The sequence below is a fragment of the Strix aluco genome, chromosome 5 (genome assembly GCF_031877795.1).
Source record: "Strix aluco isolate bStrAlu1 chromosome 5, bStrAlu1.hap1, whole genome shotgun sequence".
Classification (NCBI taxonomy): Eukaryota; Metazoa; Chordata; class Aves; order Strigiformes; family Strigidae; genus Strix; species Strix aluco.
Genome location: NC_133935.1, coordinates 54603433 through 54615592, shown reverse-complemented (window position 1 = coordinate 54615592; position 12160 = coordinate 54603433). Strand labels below are relative to the sequence as shown.

The window sequence follows — 12160 nt, the reverse complement described above, 5'->3', positions numbered from 1 at the left end:
TTCTAAGATTTGGCTAGAGAAGTAGCTGCCTTTACTTGTTTTCTACCAATTTTTTAGCATTCACACACAGTATAGGTGACCAAGGTCAATTCCTCCTTGGCCAACAGTTAGTCAAACTCACGTCTTCCACCTCCAGAAGGGGTCCTAGTCACCCAGCTGTCTTTAAAAAGTGGGGGAGAGGAATGTTCTTCATCATTCTGGTTGGAGGTATAGTCCTTCCATTTTCCATAAAGGAAATTGGGATTCAGTGGCTAGAAAACAAATACATGACTCTAACATAGTGGCTGGGGTAATCACAGAGGAAAGATGACAATTTCATGTCAGCTGTATCCTCATTTCTAAGCAGGCTGCTCCCCTGGCAATGAAAAAATTCTGCAAGAAGAGCAGAGTGACTCATTCTCCATGTCACAAGAGCCACCAATTACAGCAGTCCCTTGGCCAACCTCTGCTTGAATACCCACAGGCAGAGAAGGTGTCTGATTCCAGCTCTACCAGACCCTGAGCTGTTCCCAGTGGATTTCAGAGGGGTAGGGTGCCAAAACCCAGAAAACACAGCAGTAAGACCCTGTGGGAGACATTGGCCTGTCAGCCTTGCACAGCCTCTGAGAAATAGCTAGTCTTTGATGAAAAACAGGCCTTGGAAGAAAGATAAGAAACTGCTGAGTTGTGCCAAGGTGGCAGGGAAAAACAACGGACAGCTGCAACACTGAACTGTGGAAAAGTACTGAACTGTGAGAAGTTACTGCCGTGAGAATAGCGCGTGAATAAGAAGGTGATTGGTCTGCACAGCGTGTGTTAGAGTGGTCTTATGCTGATAGGAGAAAAGGTTGATAGCTGTCTAATTACTGATTTGTTAACTACAAAGTAAGAGCTTTACCGACAGCATCCGAGAGCATAAGTATGTACCATTGTAATGATAAAATCTCTTTTTCTTTCTGGATTTCATCGAGAGTCCGTGCCCCAGTTGCCACAAATGGTGTCCCATGTGAGGAGGCGATAAGTGTGATCAACTTGGATCACTCCGGTGGCAAACCCCACAGAACTTAAGTAGCTGCTGAAAGGAAGCAGGAGCCGGCATCAATCACCGTTGCAGTGTGAGCAAGGTGAGCTGTGGGGAAGCGATGGGTAGGTCAATACCCTCGGAAGAAAAGTCAGTGCTTGCACTGATGGAAAGACTGTTAGCTAAATATAAGGTGCATATTAATCTGCATGCCTTGAAGAGAATTTTAAACTGGGTAGCAGCTGCGGTTACTATATTCACTGTTCCGATATGGGATAAAGCAGGAGTAAGACTGTGGGACTGTGCAACCTGAGGGAATGAGGTTGCGGCAGAACTCTTACCAACATGGAGAACTCTTTTTGAGATAATAAAAAGACAAAATAATGAACGTGGCCAGGCTGTTAACACAGAGAATGAGAACCCAGAGGCTGTGCAAGGCTGACAGGCCAATGTCTCCCACAAGACCCTGTGCTCAGGTTCCCTCGTTGGTCAGCTTGAAGCAGCTCCTAGTTTGACATGTCAGCAGTCATGAGTCTCATGACAAACGTCTCAACTTTCCTTGTATGTCTTGCAGGGGTGCTCAGGATCTCACGCCCAGAAACTGAGGGCAGCAACTGAGTCCGTAAGACTTGCACACCTTTGGGAATCCAGATCTGAGTGCTTTGCTGTGTTACTGCCTCAAGCTTTCAGCCATATGGGACATCAGCAACTTTCTTCAGGCACACTTGCACCACCAAGCGTGCAGTCACCAGCTATCACACCTTCAGTGGTGTTACTACCTCTGACCACCTGCAAGGGAGCAGGGAAAGCAGATCTGATCTTAACCGTGTGATTAGAAGAGATGGGTAGGAGACGAATGTCCCGGGGCCAGGCTTCTCTCCTACCTGTCATGTTGCCCATTGCCGTCCTTGTATACCCCCCCCCCCGGTATCACTGACAAGAGCCGCTCTCACACCCTTGCCCCCTCCTGCTGGTACAGACCTGGCCACGCCACTTCTGTGGGGCGCAGGAGCCGCCCCCCCCCCCCCCCCCCCCCACGGAGCGGGGGACTGGGACACCGACACGGGACGGCCCTGGCCCCACGGCGGGCGGGCGCTGGGGGCTCCGTCCACAGAGCCCGGGACACCCATTTCTGCGGGGCCCTGTGGGCTGCCGGGCGGGGAGTTGGTCCCCTCGGTGCGAGGGACGCTCGGTCCCGCCCGCCGAGCCGGGAGCCCCGCTCCGGGCGGCTCGGTCACGGCGGCCGCGGGCTGCGCACGTCAGGGAGGGACCCGGCATGACCGGGAGATGCCCCCACGCCACGCACGTCCCCACCCGTCATATATAGGGGACGCGGGGGCAACGCCGGCGCCGGCCGATAGCAGCCGTTCCTGCCGGGCAGCGTCCTCCGCGGGGCCATGGCCCTAGCCCGGGCGGCGGGGCGAGCAGGTGCGGGCGGCGGGGAGCGGAGCGGGCCGGGCCTGGCCGGGCGGCCCCCTCGACGTCCCCCGACGCCGCCGGGCTCTCCGCAGGTGCCGCCGCGGCGCTGGCGCTGCTGTGGCTGCTGGTCTGCGCCCCGGGAGACGCCGGCTGCCGCCTCCTAACCGTGGCTGATCTCTTCGACCGGGTGATCCGGCACTCGGGCAGGATCCACAGCCTCGCCACGACGTTCTACGCCGAGCTGGTGAGCGCCGGGCTGGCTCCGCCGCCCTGGGAGCGGCTGTCGGCGGCGCGGGGCGGGGGGTGCTCTCGGTGCCTCTTTAGGTTTTTCTCCCCCATAGGAAAAACACTTTCCGCCCCGTGACAACGAGCTGGGGAAGTCCGCTCGGAAGTGCCACACGTCGGGGATGCTGACCCCCAACGGCAAAGAATACGCCCAAAAAATCCCGGTAAGGGGGGACGGCGGCGGCGGGCGGAGACGGGGCGGGAGGGGGCTGCCGCGGGCCCCCGAGGGGTTGAGGGGCTGGGAGGGGTCTCCGCAGATCACAGCGCCTCTTTTCTACCCCTCTGAGGAAAGGGGAAAAATGCCCACAACTCTCTCCCCCCTAACCTGCGGTGGCCCCCCACCCCGGTCGGGCTGAAGATAGGCAGAGAGGTTTTCATGCCTCCGGTGCTTCAGCAGCAGTTTGGATTGAAGAAGCTGATAAGTTTTGACCCCAAACAGGTACACATCACAGAGGTATTGCATATGAATCACTAGTTTGTTGTATTTTAACAGCTGTATATGGTTACATATACTCAGATCATAGTTATAATAAGGGTATTGCAGTAGTACTTTGTCCAAATGACTGACAGGCAGACATCCCTTTGATTTTGTTGTGGCAGTCTCTGCAGAACAGAAACTTAGAAAACTGTGCATGTGACAGATAAATTAATCAGTGTCACTGCAAAGTACAAAAAGCAATCGGGAGAAAGAAATAATAGTCATTATCTCTGAATCGGTAGGTAGGCATGGGGAAAAGAACAGCAAATTGTTTTAGACAGATGTAATGGCAAGGAGAAAAAAATCGTTATTAGTTTAGAGAAGAGCAGGAAGAGTTTCTTTAGACAGAAAAAAAAGCAGACTGTAAAGTCGAGGATACAGCAGTGGGAGAAACTTCTGCCTCTAGGAGACAGAGACGAATGTTAACATGGTTGTGATGGAGTGAGGAGCTTCCCGCAAGACATTTAGAAGCTCCCCTGGAAGGGCAATGAGACATGAGACCCTACCTGCTTTAGAAAGCTTTAACCAGTCAACCTTATTTCTGAACTTATATTGCAAGAGAGGTCTTATGGCCACTGAGCTTCTGTTAGAGAAGCAACGGCCCTGACCACCAGGCACCTTCTGGGAAGTGTGCCTGCAGCAAACCTCTAACTGACACAGCTATGACCATGGCCGGTGTGAGGAAACACCTGCACTTCCATACCAGCAAACAGAGATGTCTAGACGAGGCTTCTTGGGCTCTTGAGACATCTAGGAGTTCCTAAAAACTTCTTCAGTAGCAAGTAAGTTTGACAGAAACGTCACCATTTTGCTAATGCTGTATTAGCAGTTTTAGGTATTGCAGAGTTTAGGAGTCTAAGAAAACAAGACAAATACAACTTTTGGGTGGTGCTTATATATAAGCAAATAACCAGAGACAGAATGGCCCTTAAATTCTGAATATTTGAAAACTACTGAATTGCAGATGTAAATCTTAATCCCGCTGAGATTTCACAGTCACACTGTCTAACAGTGTTCATATGACCTGCTGCAAACTAACAGAGAAATTCTTTACTGTTTTAATTTATAAGAGAGAAGAACTAACTCACTTGATACTGAAACTGTTGCAAGCCTGGAAAGAACCACTTTCCCACTTTAACCAGCATATTGAGCACTACCAAGAGCTACCTGATGACAGCCTTAGCAAAGCTAAGCAAATCAGCAATATGGTACATGAGCTGAAGACTGGGGTTGAGAAAGTAACAGAAAAGGCAAGATTTTCTGTGTAGCTTTTATTTATACCAGTCATGTGGCATGAGTGACTTTGAGGGTGGCGGAAATGGCTGCTCTCACTTGGGCTGTAGCCTTAATGCCAACTGAGGCTCTGACCCAGCAATGCTGGACTCTGTTACAGATACAGGAATTTTTCAGTCAGAGGATGTGACTTAATTTATGGATTGACAGATATGTAGATGACAGTAGATTGACATTAGATATGTCCATATGTGTAGAGCAGTATTTTATTAATATGAAATATATGAAAGACACAAGTACAAAGACTAGAGCCGTTTACAGCTTCATATATGAGCCAGGAATGACTTGACTTTTCTAGGGCAGTAGAGGAGATGTGGGTAGACCGTGACAAATACTTAATTATTGGTTTCAGTTTTATTTGGATTTGCAGTCTAAGTAATTCAAGTATCACTGTTGTCTGCTGCAAAGAGCTCCTTCCTAAGGCAACAGTTTTATGCTGGGATAAGTTCTTCAAGACAACAGTGGCATTGCTTAAGTCAGATGTCAGTGACAAAACAATTTCAAACCTCCATTCCAAATTCTGGCAGATGATATATAAATTATTGGATGTAATTTTTTGTTATTTCCATTTCTGTCTTCTCATTGCTAGCTAGAAGTCCTGATCTTTGTATTTCTTGTGCACTCGTATCTAAACTTATTTGGAGTTTTGGCTGAACAAATGAGGGCTGTGTGTCCTTTCTCTGAAATGGCTACACTGCCAAGATGTCAGTTTCACTAAAAAGTTAGTAATAAACTAGTATCTTACACTAGTAGATCACCTTTCAGCTTCATGAACACAGGTGAGGAATACAAGTTTTAAAATTATAAGCAGCTCATTACTAGAACAGGAGGAATTGTACCCTGCTCTAAGATGTAGTCCTGATTAGGATGACTCAGAGCTACAAATGGAAAGTCCATCTTCCAAGTGCAGCCATGGTTCTGGGCTAAAATGGCCTTAAAGTTCAGAGGTATTCAACCTGAAAGCTTGACCTGTGTTTGCTTTGTTCTGTGACTGAAGCAAGCCATCAAACTCTAAACTAGCTACACAATTCTGGTATATTCACCTGATTTTATTTTTCTAAAACACCTTTGAAGGAATTACTAAAAAGGAAAGCTTTGAAGTTTTGACCTCTATGTACTATGGGCATACCACAAGGTAGAAATATAATTTTAAAAAATAAGCAAACTATGTAAATGCATTCAAATATTTTGCAGCCATAAGATGCTAATTCTAAGCTTGGCTCTGTTGTGAAGCTCCTACTCGGAGAGGTGATAACAGTCTGCAGAGTTCACCAGGTTAAACAGCACTGGTGAATGCTCATGTTAGAAACTTCCCTTCACAAAACTCATTAAAATAAATGGCTAAAAAATCTCAAGACTGATTTGCTGTATTACTTCAAGAGGAAATAACGATTACCAAACAGAGGTTCCTCTACTTAAACTCAGTCTGAGTTATACCCCAGTATTCTTGCATTGCTAGTAGATCATTTCAGGCTAGTCTAGTGGTTGTATCGATACTGTTATGATAAAAAAACAATGTTGTTCTATGTAAGGAGCTTTACATATATGTTCAATAAGTATGTGAAAGGTCTGGAGTCAAACAGCCCAACATAGTGATGCCTCCATTAACTTCTGCACTAGTATTTTAAAGATTTGTTGTACATGTAGTTAGGATTTGTACTTCTTTTCCTGTTTTCAATACAGATGCAGTCAATGGGGATCATCAGCAATTCATTAAATGGAATGGCATCATCTGAAGCCACTGGCTTATCAATTAGTAATGAAGCAAACATGATGAGTGACTCTGACTTTATTCACTGTTTCAGAAGAGACTCCAATAAAGTACAAAGCTACTTAAAAATTCTCAAATGTAGGATTATGCCAGAAAATAGTTGTTGAGTTGTAATCTCTCGACAAGTAGTCTTCAGCATATTGTTTATAAACATGAAAAAATAGAACTTATAAATTATCACATCTACAGTAATTTTAATAGGAAAGTGGTTTTAAAATTCTTTGGCAGCTACTTGACACAGTTGACCTATGCAGATGAAATATTAAATAAAGCGTCATGTGGGTATGTGGGTTAACGCACCAGATAAAAAGGAGTACGTTAGCGGTAGACAAATGAATGTCCTTGCACGTTACACCGTGACAGATGATATTATGGCTGATTCACACAGTTTAGATATATAGATAGTTGAAAGTGAAATTCAGTTTGTTAAACCTTGGTACAAATACATCTATATACTATCAATAAAGTATATTTTTATATAAAAAAGATTGTTTCCCCTTATTTCTACATACATACATACCTGCAGAATATTGCTTAACACTGAAGAGTGGTATTGCTGTTGATCAGTTCATGTAACGGCAGAGCCCATGGCAGACTTTTATGTTCACATCATGCTTCTCACTAATTTCTATGGGCCTTCACATGTGCCCCATAAGATCTAGTTCCTAGCACTTTTATTCATTTTGAATGCTCTTTTGTATCTGTAATGGCTTTAGTGATTTCAGGGGAAACTCCTAAAGAAAAAGTTTCTATATGAAAGATAAGTCAGAATTCTGGTCCAAATACTATTTCAGTCTGAGGGCTGAGCATGGCTGATGTCACAATAGATCTCTTTCCCATAACACATGCTGACACAGGGCTTGGGTTTTACAGTAATGATGACAAACTCCATAGCAAATAAAAATCTGAAAGCTGTCAGATATTTTGTAGCAATCACATATTTCTAGCAGTGCTGATGGCCGTTTATAAAACAAACCATCTTTGCATTCAGATCCTAAATGAGCCATTTGAACAGGCATTTATAATCAACATAGATTTACTTTTAATATTCTTGACTATTTCATCCCTGAACGCTCTTTTTTGGCCTCCCCTGATTTTGATGGTTGTTGACAGTAGCTGGAGCTTGGGCTGCCAAGAATGGAGAGGAAAATGCTGATGATTATTTAATAACGATACTGGATTGGGGCTAGAGAAACCCAGCAGGAAGACATTTCAAAAAAACATTTATGCAGAACAGAGGAACAAACTTTTCAGTTACATCTCCATAACTGCTGATATCCTCACATATCTACTATCTAGTAGCCAGCTGATGCGCTTTCTCAGCTAGAAGCTGTGAGTGCTCACCATTCACATCTGGTCCCTGTAGTGCCAGGTATGGTAGAAATGCGACGGGTTATATAGTGCCTGCGCTGAAGAAGTTACTAGCTGCAATTCCTGAAGCAGTAAGGCACTACGGACACTTAACGAAACAGCAGCATTCATCTGCACATTTTGAAGAAATTCTGGAAACAAAACACGGCTCCGAAGAGAATAAAGGCAGTCTCCTCTGGGCAGAGCCACAGAGGGCCGCCCTCCCTGCCGGCAGCTGTCCGCAATCACAGAAGTTGATGTAGCAGTTAACAGCGACAGCATTTCCCCATCACCCAGCGCGGCCGCAGCCCGCTGCCGCGGCGTGTCTCCTGCGCCAGCAAGGGACTACTGCTGTCCCCGAGCTGCTGCCGCTGGGCCCGTCACGGAGTGAGGGGGTAACCCCGCCACCTCCCGGCATCGCACACCCGCAACAACTGCCCGGCATCGGCACCGGGAAGTGACACACACCGACGCGTTACCGGCCCCGCCGCGGCGGACGGCAGGAACCGCCCTCCGAGACCGGCAGTGTCCCGCACCGCCCCGGCCACGCCCCCGGCCACGCCCCCCGGGGCTGACACGCTGCGCTCCGCGCTGCCACTGGGGGGCGCCGCGGGGCCCCGCGGGAGGCGGCCGTGGCTGTACGGGAGATGGCCATGTCATCTCCCACTGCTCATCGCCCTCTACAACTGCCTGAAAGGAGGTTGCAGAGAGCTGGGGATGAGCCTCTTTAACCAAGTAACAAGCGATAGGACAAGAGGGAATGGCCTCAAATTGCACCAGGGGAGGTTTAGACTAGATATTAGGAAGTATTTCTTCACAGAACGGGTTGTTAGGCGTTGGAATGGGCTGCCCAGGGAGGTGGTGGAGTCCCCATCCCTGGAGGTGTTTAAGAGTCGGGCTGACATAGCGCTGAGGGATATGGTGTAGTTGGGAACTGTCAGTGTTAGGTTAATGGTTGGACTGGATGATCTTCAAGGTCTTTTCCAACCTTGATGATTCTGTGTGATTCTGTGTGATTCTCTATGTCCCCCTGGCTGGGAGGTGGCCATGGCCCCACAGATGGTGGCCGTGGCCTGGTGGGCAGGAGGTGGCCACAGCCCCACGGGTGGGTGGTGGCTGTGGCCCTGTGGGCAGGGGGCTTGGTGGCTCTCAGAGCGAGTTGCAAGGTGACTCGGAAATCAACCATAATGGCCACTAGGAACTCCCACTGCTGGGAAGACACCCCAGGGGTTGCAGCTAAGGGTCAGGTGGAAAACATGGTGTAGGAAAACAGGTAAGTCATGGTGTAATTTCCACTGGTGGAACAACCTGTTTCTGTTAACTTTCCTTGTCAGTCAAATAAATTTAAGAATTAAAAATATCTCTACTGTTCTTCAGACCTTATTCTGTGAAAACTTGCAGGATAACCCCAGACATTTGTACAGTACAATTCATTTTTTCAGTTATTAGAAGTTGCTTTTGTACATCAGAGATTTCCTCATCATAACTTTTCCATTTTTTCAGAATGACGAAGGATATGACAGAAGCTCTCAGTGGCTGAAAATTCATTTTGTTCCTTTCATAATGTGCTAGATGGTTTTGATAGTGTATCTTGAATTTAGACTGAATCTGACATGTGCTGATGTTTGCATGATAGATTAAGTGACAGATGTCACTTGTAGTTTAACTCTTCTCTAAAACCATGATAGCAAAGCAGAAACAAACGGAAACACTTCTTTGAACAACATGCATTAACATTCAGCTACCTTGTATAACAAATGTTGACATGGAAAGAAAAAATTACTTGGGAAAACGTAAGAATTCCTCAAGGGTTGGATGTTTATAAAAGGTGAAACTTCTGGGCGTCTGGGTGAGTACTGGAGGATCACTGTTGAGATGTTGCCTTGTGACATCCCCATCCACCATGCCCAGCTGCACTGTTTAGAACTGCAACCAGTACCTAGAGGAAACCAAGGAGTGGGAGTTGCCATTTTCTGGGCATTAATTTAGGTGCAAGCCCCCATGGAGAGGATCCCAGATCCAGGTTTACGTACCTCAGTTTATCTGACTCAGCAGCAGTCATCAGGCACATAACTCAGAAGCATGGTCATTAAAGACTTCCACAGTCAATGGCAATTCTGTCCACTGTGAACCTTTCTCTGAAGGGGCTTTCTGGTCTCCCCGTGGTCCAAAGCTAAGTCTCAAGTTTAATTGGACCCTAAATGCTCTCAGGTCCTTTCTTAAGACACAGAATTTACACCTAACTTGCTTGAAATCGGTTTGTCTTTCCTTCTAGTTTGTGAAAATCAGTAACAGTCTTGTTGGTACAGGATGCCGAAGCATGTTAATGTTCTTAATTTATGTCACTCTTTTGACTGTAGAATATATATTGTCAGAGGAGCTGTGTGGCTACAGTGATAGCAACTGGTATTTAAAACCCAGTACTAGTAAATCACAAAGGATAAAACAAATCTGATGTTTTACTGCAGCTGAGGAGTGACATTTGACCATTGTACTATTGTTCTGACACTGAAGTTAGTTTTTGTGCCTTAAAGCAGTCCTGTTCTCCTCAGCAGATCATAACAACTAATTCCTGTTTGGCAAAGAAGCAATAAAAATGAGAGAACTTTTAGAAAATTGTTTCATACTATAAATCTGTACAAGCAAAGTGCAAGTGCTGACACAGGTGTGGTCAGCACATCCAGCTGTTAGCAGTGTTATATGAGGTCCATGAAGGAGCTGGCTGGCCTCTCATGTTCACAGTCTCACAGTTGTTTACATGCAATAAAACGTGACTGTGGCTGTGCCTGATGTAGACTGGCATAATCTGCACCATGTGTGATATACCTTTTAAAAGACCAAGAGCCAGACCTAGAAAAGGAAATCAGCACCTTCTTGTTAGGTATCAGAGAAGTTCATTTGAGTGCCTGACCTTAAGAATAGACTTTCAAGGTCTGCATTCAGACCTATCTGGAGGATCTCCAATAGGTGGGGTGAGAAAAGCCTCCCCTGTTCCCGAGGCTATTTGGTTGGGGAGCAGGATCCCTGTGTAAGCAGCACAGCCTGAGGGAACGGGAGTCTGCAGCTCAGGTAACAAAGCGAGTACTGAGTCTCAGCCCTTTCTCCCTTTCCCTGTTGTATTCTGTATTACACTAGCATTGATAAGTTGCCAGACTAAACAGAGAGGTGCCCAACGAGTATAAGTATCTGCTTTGTTTGTGGCCTCTGAAGAATTCGGTTTTTTAACTGCAGTTCACAATTTGAGGTACCTGAACAATCCCCAGCCCCAGGATCCTAACGACTGTCCTTCATAATACTCTACAGCCTGGAACTATAGTCTCAAAATGCCACACATAGGAAATACCTCAGATACCCTACAACCATGCTGCAAGGTCATCCACTAGGTCATATCTTTGAAGTCAAAGTAATATGTTGCTGGTTTTAACTCTGAGGTGCCATCAGTATCTCTCACGTCACTCCATAATACCAGATGCATTCTACGCATTACACCTCTGCAATGTGCCTGTCACAAAGCACTTCAAACATCTGCTGGGGATTTTGCGTATAATTTGTGCTCTCTTTGTTCTTTCATATCTAGTGTGCATACATTATTTGAAGAAAACGAATACTTACTACTTGATCCTTCACACAGAAAAGACTGGCACTGTAAATATACCATGTTTTTGTATTCATACTGGGTGCTGTTCCTCATTTACTAAGTTTTCACAGTATAGACTGAAGGGAAACTTTTCCTTTAAATAGCTTAAAATGGGAGGAATGAAGGTTGTATGTGTCATGGGCCTAAATCCATTTTGACTAATAGAATCAGACTGGTTTTGGTATAATTCAAAATTCACATGTATACTTTTAGGGTTTTTAAGAAAGCTTGATCAGCATTTTCAAGTAAATAATGTTTTATCTGGCACACTGAAACTTTATTCTAAGCTGTGGAATAAGAGTACTGGTAGGAGGTGTTAAGAGATTTGGAGGGCCGTGAAATGGTGTAAGTTTTAGTAGGCTACAGTGAAACCAGAACTTGCTCAATTTAAACACATATAACATTATAACTGTGAAACCAAGTCTGCTGTGAGCCTTGCTTGATCTTTGCCTCAATGAGACATCCTTCAGATGTATTCTGTTTAGTACATCAGCTCAGAGTTTTGACAGCAGTTCACATTCGGTGCTTGCAACACCATCAACTGCAAGAATTTCCCAGGGAGCACTCTGAATCCCATATCTACTCTCCAGAAGTGTTTCTTCTAACACGGATGCTCTATTGACTTGCAGTAAAAGAATATGAGCAGCTGTGAAGACTCTCCTTCCCTGAAAGGTGAGATGGGAAAACCCCAATCACCCCCACCATACACCAATTTCCTCCAAAAAAGGAAGCACTTATGAATACCCCCATGCACATGTACCTCCACTTGATCATTTGATGGTAATCTGGAAATACCTGCATGCCTTTCATTGTAGGCAGACACTAGCAAATGCCATTTCAGAAGAATCTGGGTCACCAACACTTACTGGTCCTTCAAGTAGAAGTTAGTCAAACAGGGCAGGACTATGACTTCAGCAGGACAATTGG

At 45.8% G+C, this 12160-nt stretch overlaps 1 protein-coding gene across 1 annotated transcript; it reads left to right on the top strand.

The window, feature by feature from the left end:
* The first annotated feature begins 2397 nt into the window (after nt 1-2397).
* On the top strand, nt 2398-6353 carry LOC141923822 (prolactin-like). The gene is made up of 5 exons (XM_074825462.1): nt 2398-2428; nt 2512-2663; nt 2761-2868; nt 4253-4432; nt 6159-6353. Exons 1-5 carry the CDS (start codon nt 2398-2400, stop codon nt 6351-6353), a joined length of 666 nt encoding a protein of 221 aa, XP_074681563.1.
* Nucleotides 6354-12160: the final 5807 nt, after the last annotated feature.